We start from the raw sequence: 23,153 nt of genomic DNA, 5'->3' as shown, positions 1-23,153 counted from the left end.
TGATTACCCGGATGAGCAGTCTTGAAATGCTGCTTATTTTACCTGAAAGGTCTGGTATGGGTAGCACCATATATTTTTTTACATACACATACTGCAGGGGAAAAGTAATGCAATCTCAATCTTAGTATCAAATAACTGAAAAACGTCAACTATGCAGAAACAAATCAAAACAAAACAAAGCACAATACTGTAAAAAGACCTAAGTAAGCAAAGGTGGAAAAAGGCAACCACACTACCTGCTGAGCATCAGTACATTCTGTTGAGTTCTGGACAACTTTGATCATGGGATTCCAGGCGGGATCTGGCGTATGGAGCCCATTAAAGAGGGGGCCTCCTGGGCCATCCGCTAGCTGAGGATGCGAGGGTATTAGGGTGCCGCCATACATGGAAATCGGTAGGCCCTGAGGGCAAAGAAAAAGCACCCTTGGTGAAGAAGACCATGGCTGTTAAAGATGACTGTAGTACCCTGTCTGCTTCACATTGTATGTAATGCTCCCCAACTGGCAAATACCTGGCACTGTGAGAAAACAGGGCACCACTGCACACCTAGGCAGTGTATGGAATACAGTGACTCTTCAGAGGTTGAGATTCTAGTCAGCTGACACATTTTTCTGAAATTACACCTTGCCAGGATGCAGCAACCTCTGCAAAGCCCTTTCACATGACCCCCATAAAGCCAGACACAGCAGCTGTGCAAGGCAATCCCAGTGCTCCCTCTGTGGCACTTGACAACCTTGGTGCATACAGGACTGCAGCCCAGGGCTGCCCTTCAGCAAAGCCTGCACGCAGCTTGAGCCTACATGACTCCAAGTTGAAGATTTTCTATAAATTTACTGTAGCCATCTAAAGTATTGCTCCAGTTCAGAAAGAGCAAGTTACAGAACAGCTTTTTGCAATCTGAGATTTCTTTATCATGAAAGGAGGTTTGTGACTAGGTGGGGCAAGCAATGCTAGAAGAGGCACACGCATACAGCATAAACAGGAAATGTAGGAAAGACAGTTCTTGGTCATTTTATTGACTAAATTCAACCCTCTGTGACTTACTTTAGAAAAATCCACAAAACTATTTGGCATAGGTTGGTGGAAAATATTTGAGGGAGCCACTATTCCAGAATCATCTCTCTCCATTGGCTGATGCTGAGAAAATGTGCCTGGGTCCGACAGCTGCTGATGCATTGGATGATTTCCCATGACAGGCTGAGACCAACCTGATAAGCCTTCTGGAAAGGAGGAAAATGAAAATGGCTGGTTACAATTTATTTAAGAAAAAAAATTCTGGAGTAGAATTCAGCAGCTGCACATACCTACATACATCCATCCAAAGCCTCCTGAAAACACACAGCTACACAAAGGTATCTCAGGGATCTGCTCTGAGCCCAAGGCAAAGCAGCTTTAGGCTGACAGCCCATCACAGACAATGCAAACACACCACTCTTAGCTGTAGCATCAAGGCCTCTCACAGGGAAGCTGCAGCAGGCAGAACTACAGAAGGCTGGCTACATGCACACTCTTTCTTTCCCTCCAGTTCCCACATCCTGTCATACAGCAAAGGAACACAGAACAAAGTTACATTTATGATAGAGGCAAAAACAGGGAAAGATGAGACCAGTGAGGCCAGGAAGTCTGGCCATGCACGTGCCATCTGCAGGTACATTCATCTTGGTCCTTCAGACAAGTGTGGAGATAATGGTGACTACTAGTAACTGCAAGCTTTGGGTGCCCACAGAGGAACAGCTAAGATTCAATAAACCTCCAAGCACTGTCTGTGAGCACATACAAGCTTTTCTTGAAAAAACACAGCAGTGCTGAGACACTGAGTTAATTGAACTATACAGGCCTTCACTGAAAAAATACAAATACAGTACTATTAAACATTTGTTTTTCAAATTACCAATGGAAACACTTTACACCTCAACTGCTGCAGTTCCTCCTTTCCACAAGGGCCATAAACTACCAGGAAACTGAAAGTAAAACTTCAGCTGTTTCAAAGTCATTCTTTTGAAACCAGGACTGTCTGGAACAGAAGTTACGCTGTAATACTTAAGAGTCATGATAAAATCAATGCAAAAATGAGCATCCACAACTATGTGTTTCAGGATGCACCAGCTGCACCACAACTAACATTTTAAAATGTTAATGGAAGGCAGGCTAGAAACTTGGATGGAGGCAGTTGTCCTTTTAGGCCAAGGGTCAGACTTAGAAATGGACCTTCTTAAAGATAAAACTTGTGTACTTTTTCAATTATGTATCATTCAATAGACTTGATATGACATTTCAGAACTGTTCTCAGGGTTTTACAAGAGTATGCTAACAGATAATCTAGGTTGGGTGAAACCACCTACATTAGGAGAGAAATCCAAAGTACATCCATTGATACACACCCTCCCACAAACGACACCAGGTTTCCCTTCAGGACATCATACATGGAAGTTGATTAGTCTGTGGAACTTCATTCCTCCTCCCCAACTTTCTTTTAATAGAATCACAGAATGGTTTGGCTTGGAATGGACCTTAAAGATCATCTAGTTCCAACCCCCCTATCATGGACATGGACACTTCTCACTAGACCACGTTGCTTCAAGCCCCATCCAACCCACTCTTGAACACCTCCAGGGAATAGACATTCACAAATTCCCCAGTTTCCAATGCAGTACTTGCAGAAGGCCCTCTTAAGTTTCTTTAGGCTACCCCAGGCTGTACAAGAGACTTACCAGACACACTGTTAACTCCAAAGGACCAAATACCACTATGACCAACAGGGGCCGTGAAGTTAGTTCCTAAGGGTGTCGGAGTGACAGATCCTCCCTGGCGAATCCTGGCCAGCCTTTCTGTCCCGATGGGAGGGGGGACCTTTCGATCTTGACTGGTGTTACCTGCTTTTGGATGGCCCAAGTTAGAAGGTGCAGAAGCAGCTGAAAGGGGCGAAGATGATCCTGAGGAAACTGATGGAATAGGAGATTCACCTGCTGAAAAGAATATTTCTCTTGCTTAGTGACACAGAAAGCACAGAAGCTTGAGAGCATAAATGCTACCCTCTCTATCCCCCCAGTATTATCTCTGAGCAAATGATTAAAAGGTTTTAAAGCCTTTTTCTTCAAGTCTTTCACAGAAATTCTCTTTAGAGTTTATTTTAACTCTAAAAGCACCATTGTAACACAAATGCTTTCAGCCATCTGAATCATGTGGTATTCTCATGACATAGCAGTACATCTAAATTAATTAGAAGAAAGAATAAGAAACATGGAAGAGTTTCAGGAAGAGGTAAAATCATCAGCCAAAATACCATAAATATCTAAACAGCCTGGTGTTGGTAACCACCACTTTCAGCAGCAGAGAAATTAGACAGCTTCCCAAAGCCACATGTACATATACATGTACATACACATGTACACATAAGAGTGTAAGTCCCACCAACTTCAGAAGCGTCACTGACTCTTCTTGGGAAATCCAACTTCCTTTGATCACTCATTTAAACGTTTTGGTTCTTAAGCTCAGAGTGGCAATGAAGTTGCATGCAGTGACATGAAAAGCCTCTTCACTTAAAATTCTGAATCAAAGACCCATATTTTCTGTAAAGCTACTTCCATGTTCTTCCTTAGGAGGAAAACCCACTGTTACCTCAGATGATCCTTAAAGACTTTAGAATGTTTTAAGCAACATGAAATAATTCCAGAATAAAATCCAAAACAAAAAGAAAAAAAAGGCAAGTATAACTTCAAACTATGGCAAACATGACAGTTTCAACTAACATTATTCTCATAGGGGAATCTTTAGCTTGGTATAATCACCTCCACTCCCCCACAGCTTCATGTCCTCTCCTCTCAGAGCCTAGGACGAATGTTTTTTTTTTCCCCCAAATATGCCTTCACTAATGCAACCAGAACTAGTGGCATTTTACATGGGAACAACCACAAAATAGTGCAGCTTGGGATTTGCACGCCATCCTCACGGCTGCTAAAAGCAATTGGAAAGCATTTTATGCATCACTGGGTAATTTCCTCTCAAGTTACAAATCTACTAAAGACAACAGCTATGAATTTATAGTTAACTAAGACAGACCCATGAAGTTCCTACATGAATTTGTTGCGCTTGTCCAAGGATGTGGTGAAAAATGCTGTCTGTTAAAGCTGGGAGTCCCAACAGGCGCTGGCCCTTGAAGGTAAACCCGTGCTCCTGGTATGTTTGCTGAAAAGCCTGTCAAAGGACCTGAAGAAGAAGTTGTAGAGCTGTTGGATGGATCTAGAGAGGGTAAGCCTGAAATAAACATAAATTTGATTAAATATCTCTCTTTGGGAACCTGCTTCAAAGCACCAGAGAGAGCTAGTGCTCCAAATATAATTAAAGCATCTCATCACCTTCAGGGGTATCTGCACATGGTAAATTCATTTTACGGGTGCACGATTCTCCCTTAGAAACCCACAGAAGGCATATCTCTATGCTCTCTGTTTTGGCCTGAAGTTTTAACAAAAACAGCCATCCCTTTGTGGTCACTAAAAGGAAAACATCTTAGCAGGGAGGGCAAAAGATGAAAGCTGGGAGTGGCAAGGATCTTTGTTTACAAAAAAGCCACGCAAGTCAAACAGAGATACAGGGCTCCATGAAAGTCCCAAGGGAATCCGGCACCAGGGAAGCAGTTTGCTGCAGGATGGTTTTTGCCATCCAATAGGTACATTCACATATAGATTGGTCTGAGCATGTTGTGTCCAGAGAAACAGGGCTGGAGATGCACAGCACAACAGGAGAAGGGGCTGCCTTCCACTGGGATGTGTGAGAAGAAGGGAGAGATGGGAAGAAAGTTCAAAGTCCCACAAAAATTATTAGCAAGGGGGAATTACAGTTATTTAACAAAGTGGTGTAAAAGCTCTTCTCACACGTTATCACCTGAAAGCAGAAACAGGCATGGCCATACATTCATCTGAGTTTTGGGTTTAGTTTCAAGGGCCTATTAAACAAGACTAGTTTCAAAAGCACTTAAACATTTCAAAGTGACCACAACCAGGACCAGCATATGTTGCTGAAGAGCTAGGCTGAAGGTTGTATCTACACACCTCAGCAAACAGCAGTGGTGACAGGCAATACCTTAGGTCATAGACTAGAGGTGCACCTTTCATCACCTGGATACATTCCTGAAAGCCAGGTCTTTTCCCCCCAGTTTTATCAACCAACTCAACCTGATTTACTGCTTCCAGAAGTGCGAGATACAACCTGCTCACATTGACAGAAATGACTGGGACATATTTTTCTTACTCAACCTACCACAGAGTTTTAAAAAGAGAAGTTTCCATTACAGGCAAGAAGAAATAAATCACCAGCACCAACAGAGCATAGAACCTGAGTGTGGGAGAACAATCTTCCAGGGTTTGTCACAGCACAAAGTGCTGCTTGGCTATGAGCAGGATGCTAATGTCTCTGCAGGCTGCCTGTGAAGGCAGTTTGATGTGTGTGTGGTTGTCTTGAGCTGCATACTGGCCTCCATCACAGCACCTCCTGCTGAGGGCCCTCCCTGTGCATCTGCCACAGAGCTACCGATGGGACACTCTCGCTAACCCTCCATCCACAAAAAGGCAACTCAAGAGGTGGTCAAAAGGTTCCTGTGGTGACTGATTCCACCACACATCAAAAACAAGTTTCCAGCTGTTTGACAAACCACTGAAGATCCCAAGTCTCTGCCCCATATAGTAGTAAAAGAGCAGCTGCTGTTCATGGGAACTGCTGGTTTCCTAAACAGAGAACAAGGCAGACATTATGACAAAAATAGCTATTCTGCAGAAGTCATGTCTAGATGTGTCTTTTGAAGATTTGATAGGACGGGTACACCACTTTCAAAGCACAGTGACTGCACAACCAAGGCCACTTCAGCACTGCCATGTGCTTTCTACAGGTTGAAGGAAGTGTGACAGCAAGAGATGCACAAATTCAACAGAGTGGTCATTTTTCAGGTTGCAAAGTACATCTTATTATTATCTTGCCTTTCACAAAGGTAATGAAAAAACCCTCTGCTAATAATAAAAATGGCTTGTATGAACAATGATGTACACAATTCTGATTTCAGTAGTAAGCCCCCTATTTATGTACTTACCAAATCAGGTTTTGTAATGCTAAAACTCTTTGCAATTCTATACAGTGCAGTTACTTGGGCCAGGAATTCAAAATCCTCATCATGCTCTGAAACCATAACTGAGCTTTTGAGATTGCTGTAACAATCTCACACAAACTCTGACCAAAATTCAGTTTATCAAAGCTCCCAGGCACTTCTGCAGAAACTGGTTCCTGCAAGGGCTACCTCCACCTTTAGAGAAAGAGCCACAACACTTGGTCACTCCATGTAAAACAAAGAGCCAAAGCCATTTCATGCAACTTCCTACTCGGGTACTGTGCTCCCAAAGCTGGTGTATTTCAAGCTTGTTATACCTTTTCATGCCACATTAGAAAGGTCTCAAAGCTCTTCTTAAAATGCACAGGAAAGAAGGAACAATAGACTTTTGGTCTTCTTATTTGGCTAAGTCTGCTCTCCAATTGCAAGCTGCTAGGACAAGAGAACTAAAGACATACATTTACAGAACAGAGCCCCAGCTGGTGAGATCAGCACATGTATCTGTGTCTCAAAGGGAGTCAGAAAACTCAAGCTGCAGCTGAGCTTACCCACGAATAGAAAAAGCAGGGTACCCAAATTCCAGCCTGAGGAATGACATTTTCCTTGTTCAGAAAAAGCTGGTTTGGTGCACAAACAAATTCTATTAAATCTTCACCAAATCAGCTGAACGGTGATAACCGAGATGTTTTTTTATAGAAAAAATTGCCAAAGCCCAACTGTGCAAGACAGGCACAAAAGACAAACCTCTGGTCCATCAGGTGTAGATTCACAGCTGAGATAAGGGGATCGGTGTCCACCAGCTTTGATGACCATTACTGCTCCCTCCAGCATGTACTGAACTGCCAGGCAAGGCTGCTTGTTGCCCATCACATTGCTGCTGGCCAAAGCATAAGCCAGCAGTGACTGGCCCTTTTCCCCCCTCTCAAAATCTCATGAAACCTGCCACCAAATTCTATGGAAACAGCCAAGGCAGTTTCTGTTCAACCCACCTCGGAGGCTGAGTGGGAATGTCTGGACCCCTGGGAAAAGCCAGTGAATAAGCTGGGTGGACAGAACACAGGACCACACTTACTCTCCAAGGGAAGGCATCAGAGAGGTCCTCAGCTTACCATCCACACTCCTTTCCTCACAATTACACCTTCAAAATGCCCCCTTTTCCCCAGACTCCCCTAGCCACCCCCTTCCTCCTGTGTGCAGACAATTTAGACTTTGAAAGGAACGTGATCAAAAGCAGTACTAAGTAGAATGACATAAAATGTATCAACTAAGGACCTGCCTAATCAGTCACCTCCTGCTAGACAGAACCTTAGCAGTGCATCTACCTATTTGCAGTTTTTCCCCACTTGGCAATATCCTAATGAAATTCCAGCTCAGAAAAAAATGTGCCCTCTCCAAATATTTGTGTGCTTCAGTTGAGAAGTAATTCACACTTATCTCCCCAAAGCCAGACACGTGAGTTCTCCTCAGGTACTCACCTAACTTTCCTAAAACAGGGAACAATAAGAGAGTGGTGGGGGTTGGAAACGAAGGACCTCTGGAGATAATCTAGTCCAATTCCCTGCTAGAGCAGGGTCACCTACAGTAGGTCACACAGGAACACATCCAGATGGGTTTGGAATGTCTCCAGAGAAAGAAACTCCATAACCTCTCTGGGCAGCCTGTTCCAGTGCTCTGTTACCCTCATAGTAAGAGAAACAGATTTAGGCTACCTTTAAAATACTTACAGTCATTTAAAGACATCTAAAGACCAACACATTTTTCCCTGTGACAAACAGATTACTTTAGTGTAAGGGAACAGCAACATTTTTTGCTGCTATAGGAAGTCAAGTCAGCTGTCTTTGTAGGATGCAATCATCAGAAAGATCAGCAGCTTCCAATTGCCATAAGCTTCCTGCCCCAGGGGTTATTCCAGCAACACTGGAATAACCAGCACTGAGGCAACCTGCAGTGTTTCTGGAGTCTGCTGAGAAGGGTCTGGCAATTCTTTCATTAGCAGCCTGCCTAACAAACAAGGTCTAGTTATTTTACCTTCCACAGCCTCAGTTACATCTGGTCCTGCTTACTGTGCTGGGAGTGGATGTGGCCCAAGAGCTCTAGGTATTCCCTTGCTTTGCAGAACTAGATAGCCCAAATTAAGAAAATTACTGTCATCCCAGTGTTGTAGCTAAAGCTAGTCAGAGAGAAGTGCTCTACTTTTCAGAAGACCTGCACATTTGCCAATGATCAGAGAGGAAAGGGAATGCTGAAAATCTTATTTCCTCACCACTACATCTTCCAAATGCTCCCTTCTTCTTTAGTCTGAAAGTCAAATTACTTGACTTGTCACAATGCAGCATTCAAGTCCTAAAGCATTAGCCCAATTAACTAGCATACACTGCAGGGGTAAAGACAACCTCAAAGCAAAGCTCTCTAGCTACTTACTCATCTTCAAGGCATAAAAGCCATTATGACAAGAATGAACGGGAGAGCAGGTTCAAACAGACTAGATCTTGAGGGTCCCTTCCAGCCAAATGGGGGCAGCCAGCTGCCCACATCATAGGTTGAACACTAAGATGATAATAATTCTTAGACAAATAGAATGGTTTGATTGGAAAGATCTTAAAGATCATTTAGTTCCAACCCGCTGCCATTGGCAGGGACACTTCTCAACCAGACTGGGTTGCTCCAAGCCCATCCAACCCGGCCTTGAACACTCCCAGGGATGGGGCAGCCACAGCTTCTTTGGGCAACCTATGCCAGTGTTTCACCACCCTCACAGCAAAGAATTTCTTCTTACAATCTCAACTAAATCTCTTCTCTTTCAGTTTGAAACTGTTTCCCCTTGTCCTCTCACTACAAACCCTTGTTAAAAGTCCATCCCCAGCTTTCCTGTAGCCCCTTGAGGCACTGGAAGATGCTGTAAAAGTGTCCCTGGAACCTTCTCTTCTCCAGGCTGAACAGCCCCAACTCTCTCAGGCTGCTCCAGCCCTCAGATCATCTCCATGGCCTCCTCTGGACTCACTCCAACAGCTCTGTGTCCTGTGCTGGGGACCCCAGAACTGGACTGAGCACTGCAGGGGGGCGTCTCATGAGAGTGGAGTAGAGGGGGAGAATCACCTCCCTTGACCTGCTGGTGATGCAGGCAAGCACACAGTTGGATTCTGGGCTGCCAGCACATGTTGCAGGCTCACGTTGAGCTTCTCATCAACCAGCACCCCGAAGTCCTTCTCTGTAGAGCTGTTCTCAATCCATTCTCCACACATCCCAGATTAGGGTGCTTCTTTAGGCAGAGCACAACAAAGGCAAGGAGCTCACTGTCCGTATTCCTAACCCATTTCAAATAAATGCTGATGAGCTTGAACTGCTATAATCAATAGTAAGACAGTAACTTCCTAATAAAACACACACAGAGCACAACGTAAGCTTATTAAAATGCCAGAGCCATATTAAGGGACAAAATGTACAAAGTTTACCCTTACTGAGTCAAGCTTGAGTCTCAGATAAAATACTGAGCAATGGCATCCAATCATTCCTGCAGCTGGAACCTGTCCTGAGTCCTGGCCCCGCTGCTCTAGGTTTTTTATCACCTGACTTTATGCTCCATTCCAACCCAAAAGCTAACATCTATGCTACTCTGAACTCTACAAACAGGTGGGAGAACTCCCGTGTCTTACAGAGGACTAGCAATGCAACATCTGTCATGTTCCCAACATCTAACATGCTAGAAGAGCTGAGGAAAAAATAACACACATTTTCAAGAACACTTGGAAAAAACAGGCCATCCTTGTTACATTAGTATTCTCTAATTGTAATTTGTAAACTACATCTTAATTTGAGTTCGAGATTATCAAAATATAATGGTTGGAGAAAAAATTCTGTCCAGTGCATGATCTTAATGACTTACCTACAGGACTAGTTGAAACTCGTTGGGAAGGTGGCCTGAAACCAGGAGCCTTGGAGGTGTCAGGATGCACGTTTTCCACATGTCCTAGCACAGAGTTATTCAGAAAGGTAGACTGAACGGTGAAAGATGGTTCAGCTGCTGTTCGGGTAGAGAGTGGACAGTCTCCCCATCCTTGGTTAGCTGGCACCTGGTTACTATCAAAAAGACTACTAAAGTGATTGAAGAGCGTTGCTGGCCCAAAGGTAGGTGGCAATGATTTGTTTGCTGGGTTTATGTGCATCTGAGAACCGTTCATAACGTTCATGGCTGATGAAAGCTGCACTGCAGCAGGTGGACCTTGAGAAGGTGTTAAAGGAACTTGATTTGTAACAAAAATAGACTGAGGATCTTGATGGAGGTTTGCATTTGGTACCACTGAATAGAAAGAACCTCTGGACTGCATCCTATGAGTAACTCGAGGTGCTGGTACAGCTACTTGAGGTAAGTTACTGTTGTCCTGATTATCTGCAACAACTGACCTGGGTGATGCTAAGCTTAAAGGAGCAGTTTCTGAGCTGGATGAAAAAGGCATCGTCATGGAAGGATTGATCTCTGACATGCTGGTTGGCAGTACTTCATCTTGGACGTTACTTAGTGGTGCAGGGCTGCTTGCTGGGTGAGTTTCAGTGACTCCTGAGTTGCTGCCAGCTGACACAACGCAGCTACTTGCAACTGAAGATGGGGTGCACACATTTGCAGCTGGTTGCTCTGGTGTTGACACCTTCTCTTTGGGCGCTGAGACAGCCGAGAAAGAGTCCACTTTAAGTGCAGAATGCTGCGTTTGTGGAGCATTAGATGGCATAATTGCTGTGGGCATTTGCCCATTGTTTGGAGGAGCAGAGGAAGCCGAAGGCAAAGTGCTACAGGTGCTTGTCACAGTTGAGATTGCTGTTGCTGCAGCACTTGTCTTGGGAACACAGGCAAACAGTTGCTTTCTGACTGAGGAGGGAGTCCGGTTACTGGTTACACACAGCGGCTGGGTAGAAGCAGCTACAGAGGAGACAGTAATGGGACAACTAGAAGTAGGTAACCCAGGAGACTCCGTCTGTAAAATATTTCCATTCTGACTGCCTACACGACTGGAACTATTATGCTTTGGAGAGCTGTTCGTGCTGCCAGGGTTAACTGGTCTCACTGGGAACGGTCCCCAAGTGTTTGGTGAAGGTGAAAAAGTTCCTCCAAACTGAGCCATAGGCAAGCGAGGGTGCCGGATCTGTTGCATAGTTTGAGCAGCCAGCAAGGCAAAATGAGGGTGAGAATAAGCTAGAGGAAGAGACACTGGAAAAGATGAGCGCACATTTGCTGGGACATTCTTGTTTATTTTGTTAGTAGGCTGGAAAGTAGATAGCGTTGATGACTGTGACGTGACTAGGGGTGGTGCTCCAAGAGGAAAGGAGTTCTTGCTTGAAGCAGTCGCAGTGTTGGCTCCAGATGAAAAGTTTGCATGGATTGATTTGGTACTCGAAGCAGGTGTTCTTATATGAGTTTTAGGAATCAAGTCTTCCAGTTCCTTGGCAGGATCTTGAATAAGGGCATTGATGAGTTGCACTGCGTATCGTGTTGACTCTGTGCCACCCCTAGAATAAAATGAAACATATTTATCTTTTGCAAAAGGATATGTTCCAATTTGTGCAACATTCTATAGTCTCCATTTTATACTGATCTGCTAGTGCATATTTACTCCATATTTCTTGACATTTGCTATCTTAAGGACTGTCTTTGAAGAAGCAGGCCTTCAGTGTATCTTGGCAGCAGTAACATATTTTCAGTCTAGTAACAGGAAGCTAAGTATGTCCCCTCTTAAGAAGCAAACAAACTTCTTAATCAATGACATTGTGGACTTATTCAAGATTTTAATTTCTAGATACTATACCTTATAGTGATCATTCTCTCTCCGTTCTTATCCTTTTGCTTATCAACATCAATATGGGCACCAGTGACATCCTGAATTGCTGTGATGTTGCACCCACCTCTTCCCATTATTCTAGATACGACAGAAGCTGGGACAGACAATTTCTTTGACCTGTATCACAAAGATCACAAATCTGTGAAATACATTCAAACTTCTAAGTAATACAAAAATCCTTTGCTGTCTGACAGGTGGCTGAAGCAATTTTCTTAAGGTTCAGGACAGCAACTCTTTCTCTGCTTGTATTTTCTTCACCCTTTAGAGCCTCTTTAAAACTCCCTGACTAAAATTACTCATTATCCTCAGTACCTGCTGACGATTCTCTAGAAGCATTTATTCCACCACTGTGATAAAACAGATGCATGTGCCTCACACTGCTTTAGAAACACTTTTGGATTTTATCTCATGTACCTTGAAAATAAGACAAATCCTTAGCGTGTCAACTTAAATTTACATAAATAGCACTACTTCAAATATAAAAGCCCATGGCTCAGTTACTTTGATTGTTTATAGCAAGGATTTATATCAAGGACTAGGTGATTTTTCAATGTTTTCCCAGTGATCACCTCTCTAATGCCACTTGCATTCACAACCCTTTTAGTATCCACCTCTCAGACCTCGAGATCTGAAAAGTCACTTGGTGACACTACACAACAGTGGCTGGCAGCCAGTTGAACTGTGCAGTTCTGTGATTTAAGGAACTGCTGGAAGCTGGCTGTGGAGGTGGAGGCAGCACATGTTTTCAGAAGCAGGCTCACTGTCAGGTCACAACACCAACTTGGGTTCAGTCAAATAAGTTCACAGGATTTTTCTAGTTCACCTGGTATTGGTGGGTCAGTGCAGGCATACTGTACGGGGAAGTCCTTGAACACAAGCTATGTCTGCATGCAGATACCAGACGAGGTCTCTCTGGGGCACCACTGTCCTCAGACTTTAAAGAGTGGACTTCTCAAGCCCCTACACAACTTCTATGCTTGACAGTGCTGTGCAATAGTTCAACACTGAACAGAGAGGATTCCAAGGGGTTTCAGAAACCACTGTGACCAGAGTGCAGGAATCTACAAATCACTGCCACCCCTGAAAAGGCTGCCAGCTTCTTGCTATTTCAGTCCTGGAAACTTTTAAGTAACTTGATATTCAGGAAATTGTTTCTCCTTTAACAGAACTTAAAGGAAATATATATATATTTTAAAACACATCTAAACACAGGGAAATGTTCTAAAGCATCGACTCATCTTGTCATGTTTTTTTTTTCTTTCCCCCTCTCCTGTCAGGAGAGCATGCTGCAACCCTCCTCATTCTAAGGTCCTCAGAGCATGCACCCTGATCTCCCTTCAAGGCTGTTTCATGCTTTGGGTTTTCTTCCTCCCTTAACACTCCTCTCTCCATCTATACATCCCAGTCACTCCCTCCCCAAATCAGAGCTTCCATCACCACCTCACTTTCAAGACATGCCCACATTATTCACCGGGCTCCTAACTGTACCTTAGTCTGCTTCCACCTCAGCCCACTAGGAACCCCACATCACCACCCATGACAACTTTCCTCCTCCAGAAGAGCTCACTCCAATGCCCAGGCTCCTGCCCATCCATCCCCAATGCTGCTTCCCTCCATCCCCACCAAGCTCTATGGTTTTTACCTTGAGAAGTGCCCAAAACAGTACCTTTTTGCTCCTGAACAGCAGCGCCCTCCTCTCTGCAGCTGAAATTGCTCGACTGGTGTTGGCTGCAGAGTGTTGCTAGGAGGAGGGTCTTTCAAAACTCTGCCTACTTGCCTGTAAGGACAGAAGGAATGCTTTCATTGGTTACTTGTTTGGTAAACATCCCTTCTCACCAGGGGCATATGCAAGGGGAAAGGGAAGAAGAAAAACTCTTGTTGAGACCAGGAGAGACTTTAGGAGAGGAAGACATTGCACTTCCTGGACATTTTGCATACACACCTAAATTCACCAAAAAGCTCTTTGGTGGGACATATGCGTCCATCAGCCAGTGCACAGCCAACACCAGGGCAAAACACTTGATGGATGTATTCTTTATGACACAAGGCCTGATTCCTTAGGGTTGAGTAAAGATCAGGTTTTGGATGCCAGCTCTAGAGCCCATCTCCAGCAGAAGAGCACACAATACCCAATCTAGCAGCTGAGATGTGCCTGTGAGACTCAAAAGAGACCCAGGAGGAGAGATGGAGCAGCTCCAGGGTCTATAGTGGGGTCTGTGTGCAGCCCTGAAGAGTCAGCTGCTTACTGAACAGTTTAATGCCTGCACAACTCACCAACTGGTGGGCAGTCTGCAACCATACATTTACAGCAAGGCCACGTCACAGTGAAGAACTCCATTTGTGAACAGAACAAAAGGCAAAGACCAAACTACCTCTCTAAGGGTTCAAACGCTTAAATTTTCAGGCCTTTCTAACCTTTATTAAGAACAGGCTGTGGCTTCCATTAATCTGAATGCATTATATAGTCCATAATATTCCATTGTCTGCACATAGTCTAAAATTCTCAAAAATGAGCATATTTGGTCATTATCACTGCAGAGCACAAAAGCAGGAGGGTATCAGAAATGCACCTAAAACATCTGACACTTATATGTTCATGTTATATTCCTTTTTGATAAAGACAACAAAAAAAGGAAAGCTAGATGATCACTTCCAGTTACAAGCAGTAGGCATCATAAAGGTCACAGAAAAGAGACTAGGGTGTTAATGGGCATATAATAAAAACCCCTGTACATTTGCAAAGGTAAAGTTTGCTTTACAGAAAATCTTTAAGTCTAACAGCACTCTCTAGTAATCACTTTAAGGTGACAAGATTTTGCATGGAATTAGTGATCAAGGTCACCACCCAAAGCACAATGAATTTTAGCCTTGAAGAGATCATCCACCTCTCCTCTACACTACTAACATCCGTCCTGTCCTTAGTTCATCTGCAATCAATCATCTCCTGTAGGGGCTTTTTATTGCCATCTGCTCTCTCCTCCTTTTATCTTATCCTTACATCCTTTACTCCACTGAAGTCACAGGTAAAGAAAACCCTCGTGCCAAATGAGTATCAAGCTAAGAAGCTCACAGACAGTTTTTTAGACATATAATTGAAGTCTTTACCTTCTAACCACTTCTTTCCAGCCTTCTTCTCTTTTCTGGCCTCTTTTTGGACTAGTCAGATTCAGCTTTACATTTGGAGAGGTCAGAGGCAGGGAAACCGGCTTATAAGTAGCTGACAAATTTGAATGACCTTCACCATCAAGTCTGGGAACAGAAATGTCTAGATTACAAATTACAGAATAAAATGACAGCATTGCAGTATACATTTCTGCAGCTTAAAACTGTTAGCATAAACCGTTTTCATTCTTATTTTCTACCTGGAACAACTGTTCAGAAGCACTAAGGACATCAGATAAAAACAGTCTATTACAGGGAGTGCAAAGCCATTTAGGCACATCCTGATTACGTGTCTATACTGTGTTCTCCTTTTTGAATAGCTTTTCCAGCTAGTTACTACTAGCTATTTTAAAGCTATAATTATTTTGGTAATGTCTTTCTTACTAAGTATTTGAAAATGTCTTGTCTTTCAGCTCTTATTGTTACAGATTCCCTGGAATGGGCTCCTACCCCTCACTTCCCATTTTATGAATGGGTAACAGAGGCCCAAATATTTAAGCATATTTATGTATTTCAGTCCCAGAGGCATCAGCTTGGAAGCATGTGCGCAAATATTGCTACCTGTACTAATACAGCTGTAGCAATAGTGTAGTGATACAAACAACACAAAATCTGGGAGAGAGAGAAAGAGAAAGAAGAGGCAAACACATCAGGCTAACTGATCTATGTGGAGGTGAAAAAATAATAAGCTGCAGTGGGAGCTCACAAGTTCATCTGCAGCACTGAAACATAGGCAGCAATCTTCACAAGTCACTGAAAAACTAGCCTTCTATGATGTTACCCAGCAAATCTATGGCATAAGTGGAAAATTTACCGAAGACCTCATACTCAAGCTATCCTGCCGAGCATCACTCCTCCTCTTTGTTATATACAAGTGTAGATGCATCCATTTTTTCCCCATTTACAGGATTTTATGCCCTCTTGCAGGCCAACTGTTTATGCTAAACTTCATACAAACTTTAGAGATCTGTACACATTTCAGTAACCCAAGTGTACTGATGATTTGAAAAGCAACATTTAGACAAAATGCCTTTTAAAAAGGCAGCATATTAGGTTTTAGCTCTCTGATAATAAACCTGCCCAAGGCATCTGAAAGTTCTGCAGAAAACTACTTGTCCCCAGAGAACTGTAAGATCGAGGCAAAGAGAACAAGAACATGCATACAGAAGGAAAAATTGAGGCCATTGTGGAATCTTGATTCCAGAGTAGATTTTAAAAGCTTTTTAGGTATGGTTTCAGAAAAGCGTTGTTACCAAGTCTGAGTTTAAGTTTCAATTACGGTAGCCTTGTCATTGGCATATCTATGCAGGAAAAGCAAATTTAGAAATGACCTTCAGATAAAGTCTGCCCAGTGCAAGAGCCAAGGAGAACCTGCAAAAGTTGATAAAATATGCTAGCCCCATTTTGATATTTATATACTGTCTTGTTTCTTAGGTGTACTTTACTTAACAGAAGCATCACTTCTAACAAGGAGTGAGAAGTATGCATTTAGTTAATGCTGCTGTAATGAACTGCACAGGATTCCAAGGCTTTTGTAGGAGACCTGGGATGAAAGGTCCAAGGCAGGAACAATTTATAGTCATAAAATAGAACAAAATTCAATTTCTAACACTCTTAAAGGGTAATCCAAAGCACACACTCCCCCCCAACCACAAGGGCTAACAAATCCACTCATTCTGCACCCAACTTTAATCTAGGGGAAAAACAAACAAACAAACAAACAAAAACACGAAGAAAATTCCAACTCTTCCCACTCCCAGAAAAGTGCCTCAATCCATCTGCCAACTGCCCTCTTGCTTGGTGCCCTTTTTGATCCTGTAATGCTTGTGTTCTTACAGAAGCTGGGAGCTGGGTTCTCAGTCAGCCATGTGTCCTGTACCCCCATGCCCTGTCCCCTCCCTTAATGCAGGAAAATAAATGAAAAAAGAAACATATTGAGGATCAGACTCATACTATTTAGATGTAAAAATAAGCAAAGACTACAGATGCAGATGGGATCTAAGCTTTTTTATTCAGACTAATGACCTAATCAGAATTATTAGCTCATTCCCTGGCAACTGAATGCACTTCCAAAACCATTCATACAGTCCCTGTACAGTCACTGAATTCTTCTGACTCTCACCTCTGGCTTGACAAGGTTAAATCAAACTGGCCATCAACCTGGCAGGCAAAATGCACAGAGTCATCAACTTCTTCGCTCCTTAAAACAAAAAGATTACAATTCAAATGAGTTGGTGATGAAAACCGCAAACAATTACGAAGTAATGAAACCACTTCTGTAACTTGATTGTAAGTAAAGCCGGCACTTCCTTTTTAAATTCCCAGCATATCCACGTGAAAAAATATTCTAATAAAGCTGACAATGCAACATGGATGCTTAAGAAGCACAGAGAGAAAACTGGCTGGTTTGCTGAAGTAGTATTACAAACTAGTCAGCAGTGCAAAAAAAAAAATCTCATCTTTACCATCTTGAAGAGGCTGCATTCAACAGACTTCACAGTATTATTTAATAGCTACACAAATAAAGCAAACTCAGTCTCAGAAGACTTTGGGAATGTACCAGCTGGTGTAAAGCTTAAGCTACAGAAAATTTCCTTTGGCATAGGTAAAACTCTGTAGAACAAGAGGGAAGCAATATGGCAGTCTCACCTCATTGGTGTTTTTGAAGCTGAGGTGCCTGTTTTTTCTTCCTGAGAGGGGATAAGCAAAGAGGCATAGCGCCGCTCAGAAGAATTGGTGTCCATTGTGAAGTTCAACTCTTGGCTTTTACCTCCACTGCTACTTTCACTATTGCAATCTGTGCTATCCAAGTTATCTGAATCACTATTCCCACTTGCACCACCACCTCTTGGTTCTCCATTTATTTTATTTTTATCTGCTTTTTGTTGTGCTAGAGATATATGTTGATCTGGCAAAATTATTTGCATATTCTGAGGAGTCTCTTTTGTTTTATTTTTCTTATTTTTTCTGTTTGTGCTGGGGGTAGTCACCACATTAGCTCTCTTCTTCCCAAAGGCATTTGTGAAAGTAGCTGAAGTTGCAGAAATTCCAATTGTAGTTGTAGTAGTTGCACTAGGAGGCTCTATAGGAACTTCTTGCTCCACTGAAAGAAAAACAGTGCATATACAATCAAAATCCACAAAATAAAGAAATCAGTGCCCTAAGCTGTCAGACAGTTTGCATCACATTCAGCTTTAAGTCCTCCTAGAGTGAAAGAGTCTTCACAAAGGAGGAAAAAGGGGAACAAAGGAGTTTTGCCAGGAACTCTTGACTGTAGAAGGATGAACCAGGGCAGAGGCAATGCAACAATGTCACAGTACCAGATAAACCAGCTTTCAAACAGATACTCTTGCCTGGACGGTTTAAAAAAGGCACCCCCACAAATACATTGCTCATAGAAACACTTGCTCTTTACCTTCATCATCATTTTCTTCCTCATCATCATCTTCTTGCAGTTCCAGAGTTTCTTTAGGCTTGTTCTCTTCATCTTCTTCTTGTTTTCTTTTTTGTTCCTCTTTCTTCTTCTTTCTCTTTTCCTTTCTTTTCTCCCTTTTAGCTGCAAGAGCTTGCTTTCTGCTCTCCTCTCTTGACTATGTAGGATAAAAAGATCCATATTTAAACAATTTCACACAGACTCAACTATACTATAATTCAGATCTTCCCTAGATATCTGGGGGGGGGTAAAGTAGAGGACGATGAACTAGAATGACTCTGTCAAATACTAAATCATTACACAGAAACTGGGCAGACCTTATGGAACAACAGGAGCAGCTGGTTCCAGAACTTCTAAGGAATGACAACAAAATACCAACCAAAACAGAGGTACTGTAAGAACTTAGTTTTACTGGAAAACCAGCAAAATCTCTCATCATCTCAGTCACTTCTCAAAAAACAGTCAGTAACCTCATTAATATTTTTGCAACAATGTTCACATCTTTTACTCAAAAATATCTTCCAGAGTAATTTACATTAAAAACAGCACTAATTTTAACCACTTTTTTTAATGTAGGGAATCAGTCAAGTCAACTATCAACACTCCAGCTTTGCACAGCAACTGATGGGTATTTCACAAGTCAGTAACCTGGAAAATTTGATAAACTAATAAGGAACTTGTTCATAAGAAGTTTTAAGAGCTTCCATTAAGAGACCCCACTAAAGAGTCGTTAAGAAGTGTCTGCATTACTCTTGATGATTCACAGTATTCTAAGTGAGGGAGAAGTTGATTTTCCCCACTATTTGCTCAACTCCACACAGCTACTTGGGCAGTTCATAGGCTCTTCTTCATACCTCTGAGCAGATGTCCACACAATGCTTATGGACTCCCAGCTTACAGAACATCCCATGTACCACACCCCCGAGACCAAAGACATCCCTTATTAACACGTTATCCGTGCTGAAAGAATGCAAGGAGCTGTTACCTAAGGTGACTGATGCCAAGTCCAAGCTTTCTTAAGAAGGACAACAGAGTGACTGAAGCAGAAGTCAGTTCTGATTTACCACTCTCAGTATACACTTCACTTGTATATTAGCAAAAGGAAAGCACATACAGTCACAACATGAAGGACCACTGCCCCAAGAAGCACCATCAGGAAATACAGCCTATACATTAATACTTAATACCAACAGTTATGCTGCACCACAGCAACTCTCTACTCACTTTTTCCAGGTCTAGCTCCTTCAACAATATAGTTGCATTCTTATTTGCTTCTGCAGCCTGCTGGTCTTTAGCTTTCACAATTGTCTCCACACACTGGTGACACTTTTTCAACAGGTCCTGGAATGCAAACTTGTCTTACTAACTCTGTGAAAAACTAAAACTGACAAATGAGGATTGCACTACAAACATGAGATTAGTTTTCCTGTATTCATAAACATACAAACTATTTCAACAGAACAGGACTCCAAATGCCTATTTTTTTTCAGTTCTGTATGAACTGAAAAATGAAAAAAAAGGATAAACCTCCTAAACAAATGTACATGAGCAAACAGGTACATTCAGATTTTGAATACTTCAGAATTTGTATTTTCACTGAAAATAAGGGAAAGTGTCTTTCCTAAAATTAAACTCACCTTGTCAGTTATCGTTGCTATGTATCGCATGCATTCAATGTCTGAAGGAAACTGATTAACTTCTTTCACCAGGAACTGAACTACTTTCACGTGCCCCTAGAATAGCAAAGAAAATTCTAATCTCTTGTATCTGATTGTCAACATCAGTCACCAAAATAACAGTTTGATATTGCTTAGTCCAATGCAAAAGACCACGAATAAGCAAGAACATTTCTGGCAAGCTGTTGTTGGGGAAGAAAGGCAGTTTGTGTTTGCTGAGGGTTGACAGCACTCACATTGTTCTGCAAAGAAGCTCCGCCACAAGTAACTTCTTATTTTAAAATACAAGGACCAAACCAGGCCCGAGGGCAGAGGCAGCTGTTCATGTTTTTAGTGACACCCAAGAAGATCCTCCCTAAGACTCCACCTGTGGCCCCAACCCACACTCTTGCCACTCCTGCTGTGCAGCTAACTTAGATTGCTCAATTATAAGGTAAATCTGAACAGGGAACTGAGCCATCAAATCCTGGCAAACAGGATTCCTCTGCAGATGGATCCACTCACTGTTGGGGCACACTGTGCAACCACACCAAAAGCATCCAGCTGTTGCCTCTGAAGTTGTCTGAAAGCACTGGAAGGACAGCAATGGCATGCTCAGTATTGCTGTACCCTTATTTGATATTTTGTTAAAGGCAAAGAAACTACACTTAATAAATTCCTCTGCTATAGTTATGCTCCTTGCATCCCACAATTTAACCGATGAAACCATGGCAAAGCAACGTTCTTCCTGCCAAGATTAAAAGGCAGTGACAAAAGGGCTGACTGAACAAAGTGTCCCACTCAACAACAAACCAGAAAAGAAACAGGAGAAGCACAGGAGTCAGGATAGGTTATTATAGACTGGTATTTTGTTCATCTCAACAAGCAGGACTGAAACAAGCAGCACAATCTCCAGAAATTTTGAGTGGACTATGGTAATCCTGAGACAGTGAAATTGCAAACAGGGAAAGATTTTAGAAAGCATAAACCTGGAAATAATAAAGTTGACATGGTTTATGGAACAAAGATTTTATCCTCTTAAAAAGTGTATCAGTGTGAAGGATGCAGATTACAGCTTCTTGAAAGCAGGCATTTTTGCTGTGATAAATTTGATTCTTCCAAAAGCAAGCATTTGGAATTAAGAACAAATATCTCCTACCTTGCGGAATGCTGACATAAGAGGTGTAATTTTCCGATTATCTGCAGCATCCACATCTGCTCCTGCTTGCACAAGCAACTGAACCACATCATAGTGACCACCATTGGCTGCCAACCACAGAGGTGTATTTCCTTTCTTGTTACGGACATCAATGTGTGCTCCTCTAAAAAAGTACAAGTGTAAACAAGTAAAACAAAGTGGAAGTTAGGAAGTAAGATGATGTAAGATCAGAGTACAGTTAGATACATAATTCTATAATCTAGTGGCTAGATAGAGAAATTCTGTCCCTGGAATCTGCCTTAAAGTAGTGACACAGATTACTGAAGCCTCCCTTACAGAAAGGAATATTCATCTAATGTAGCCTACTACATCGCAGCTCTACAACTAGCAACCACAGCTCCTTTACATTATCATTCATGTGTGACTACCCACAGAACAAAGCAGCCCCTTGAGATTTTAGTAGCGCACAGGATTATGCTTGAAGAGTTCAAGAGCTCTTTCAGGCTTTGTCCTCCAGGTGACAGTAGGGAAATGCTCATGTGGGAATTTCTGGATTAAGACACAGAGTTGCCAAGCCAGATACAGTTTGCTTACCTCAGGTCCCAGTTGCCTATTTAACTTAATTGATACCGGAGTAGCAGGATACTCCAGGATAACACTGGAGAGTGGGGAACAGATACTTCCAAACCTTCCCATTCCCTTTGCTCTCAGATACACAAGACCATGTAAACAAGGGCACCCTGTGTGCAGGTAACGTGAAGAAATAATTTACCGATTAATGAGAAGCTCACAGAACTTGTAGTGACCCTTATCTGCTGCAATTGTTAAAGCTGTATCTCTTGAGGAAGGCACAGGTGGAGCATTAACATCTGCTCCTTTATCAAGAAGGACCCTTCCAACCTCTGCATATCCTCCTGAAGCTGCTTCCATCAGAGGTGTGAGACCAGTCTGTGCAAAGAGAATGAGTTACACAGTGTGAAATGTGTACAATATGCTTTGGATAAGACATAAATTATTTCTAAACAGGAAAATCCCTCAAAATTTATTTAGCTTCTTATATTTAGCCTAACTTCAAGCAGTTGCTTCCTCAAAACCAAACCAACCCAACCCAACAACCAACACAAACAAAAAACCCAAAAACCAAATGCTCTTGGGCTTTGATTTATACAAACGCAGGCAAAATGTTGTTTTATTTGTTTGTTTTTTGGGGTTTTTTTTCCAGATACTTGTCTCAACAGCAAAAACAAAGCTTACAACAGGATCTACAAAAACCAGAGGTTAGAACAGATCCAAATGAAGACACATGGGCTTCTATGAAAATGCTCAGACACTGACTTTATGCTTTTCTCTAGCCTCCCTTAGGCCTGAGGTTGATCTGGGCCCAACTTAGTTGTCAGGCCAGACTGTTAAATAAACTTAGACCAGCTGCTAACATGCCCAACTGACCATTTGAGAGCTGCCTTTTATCCATATCCCCTTTTCTCCAGCCAGTCATTCCAGAAGCAGGCAGGGTAGAGAGACACAGCAATTATTTCAGCAGCCTTAGGAGTTACCAAAAATTCCTTTCTGCTGGGGAAATCAGTCTGGCTGTCTATACAAGCTTTAAGCTTGCTTTATGGCAGGAGACACAAAGCTGTCCCAGAGCACCAAAGGATGGGACCTGTGGAGCATTTCAGAGGCACAGAAAGTCACAGTACTGAAGCCATGGGTTCTACGTAAAAGCAATGTAAAAGCTTTACAAAGTTCGATTGCACTACTTCTGTTGTAGACAAGAAATCTGTTCTACATGGGAATCACCATAAGCAACACAATTGTCTTCCTG

General features: G+C 42.4%; 1 protein-coding gene across 3 annotated transcripts in view; it reads right to left on the bottom strand.

Moving 5' to 3' along the window:
- The window catches only part of ANKHD1 (ankyrin repeat and KH domain containing 1), a 110,440-nt gene that overhangs the window by 726 nt on the left and 86,561 nt on the right, over positions 1-23,153 (bottom strand). Inside the window, exons 22-36 of one of the 3 annotated variants that reach the window (XM_051630965.1) lie at positions 22,104-22,279; positions 21,332-21,494; positions 20,155-20,250; positions 19,742-19,858; positions 18,500-18,674; positions 17,734-18,187; positions 17,207-17,284; positions 15,028-15,171; positions 13,589-13,699; positions 11,890-12,039; positions 9,978-11,593; positions 4,060-4,254; positions 2,712-2,963; positions 1,045-1,220; positions 237-401 (exon numbers count right to left, since the gene is read on the bottom strand). In XM_051630965.1, coding sequence (XP_051486925.1) covers positions 237-401; positions 1,045-1,220; positions 2,712-2,963; positions 4,060-4,254; positions 9,978-11,593; positions 11,890-12,039; positions 13,589-13,699; positions 15,028-15,171; positions 17,207-17,284; positions 17,734-18,187; positions 18,500-18,674; positions 19,742-19,858; positions 20,155-20,250; positions 21,332-21,494; positions 22,104-22,279 — 4,068 coding nt within the window. Of the gene's footprint in view, positions 1-236; positions 402-1,044; positions 1,221-2,711; positions 2,967-4,059; positions 4,255-9,977; positions 11,594-11,889; positions 12,040-13,588; positions 13,700-15,027; positions 15,172-17,206; positions 17,285-17,733; positions 18,188-18,499; positions 18,675-19,741; positions 19,859-20,154; positions 20,251-21,331; positions 21,495-22,103; positions 22,280-23,153 lie in introns of all 3 variants that reach the window. The other 2 variants (XM_051630966.1, XM_051630967.1) reach the window with 2 other exon arrangements.

The sequence above is a fragment of the Apus apus genome, chromosome 13 (assembly GCF_020740795.1).
Source record: "Apus apus isolate bApuApu2 chromosome 13, bApuApu2.pri.cur, whole genome shotgun sequence".
NCBI classification, from domain to species: domain Eukaryota; kingdom Metazoa; phylum Chordata; class Aves; order Apodiformes; family Apodidae; genus Apus; species Apus apus.
The sequence above is the reverse complement of the archived record's forward strand: the minus strand, read 5'-3'. Positions and strand labels throughout refer to the sequence as shown.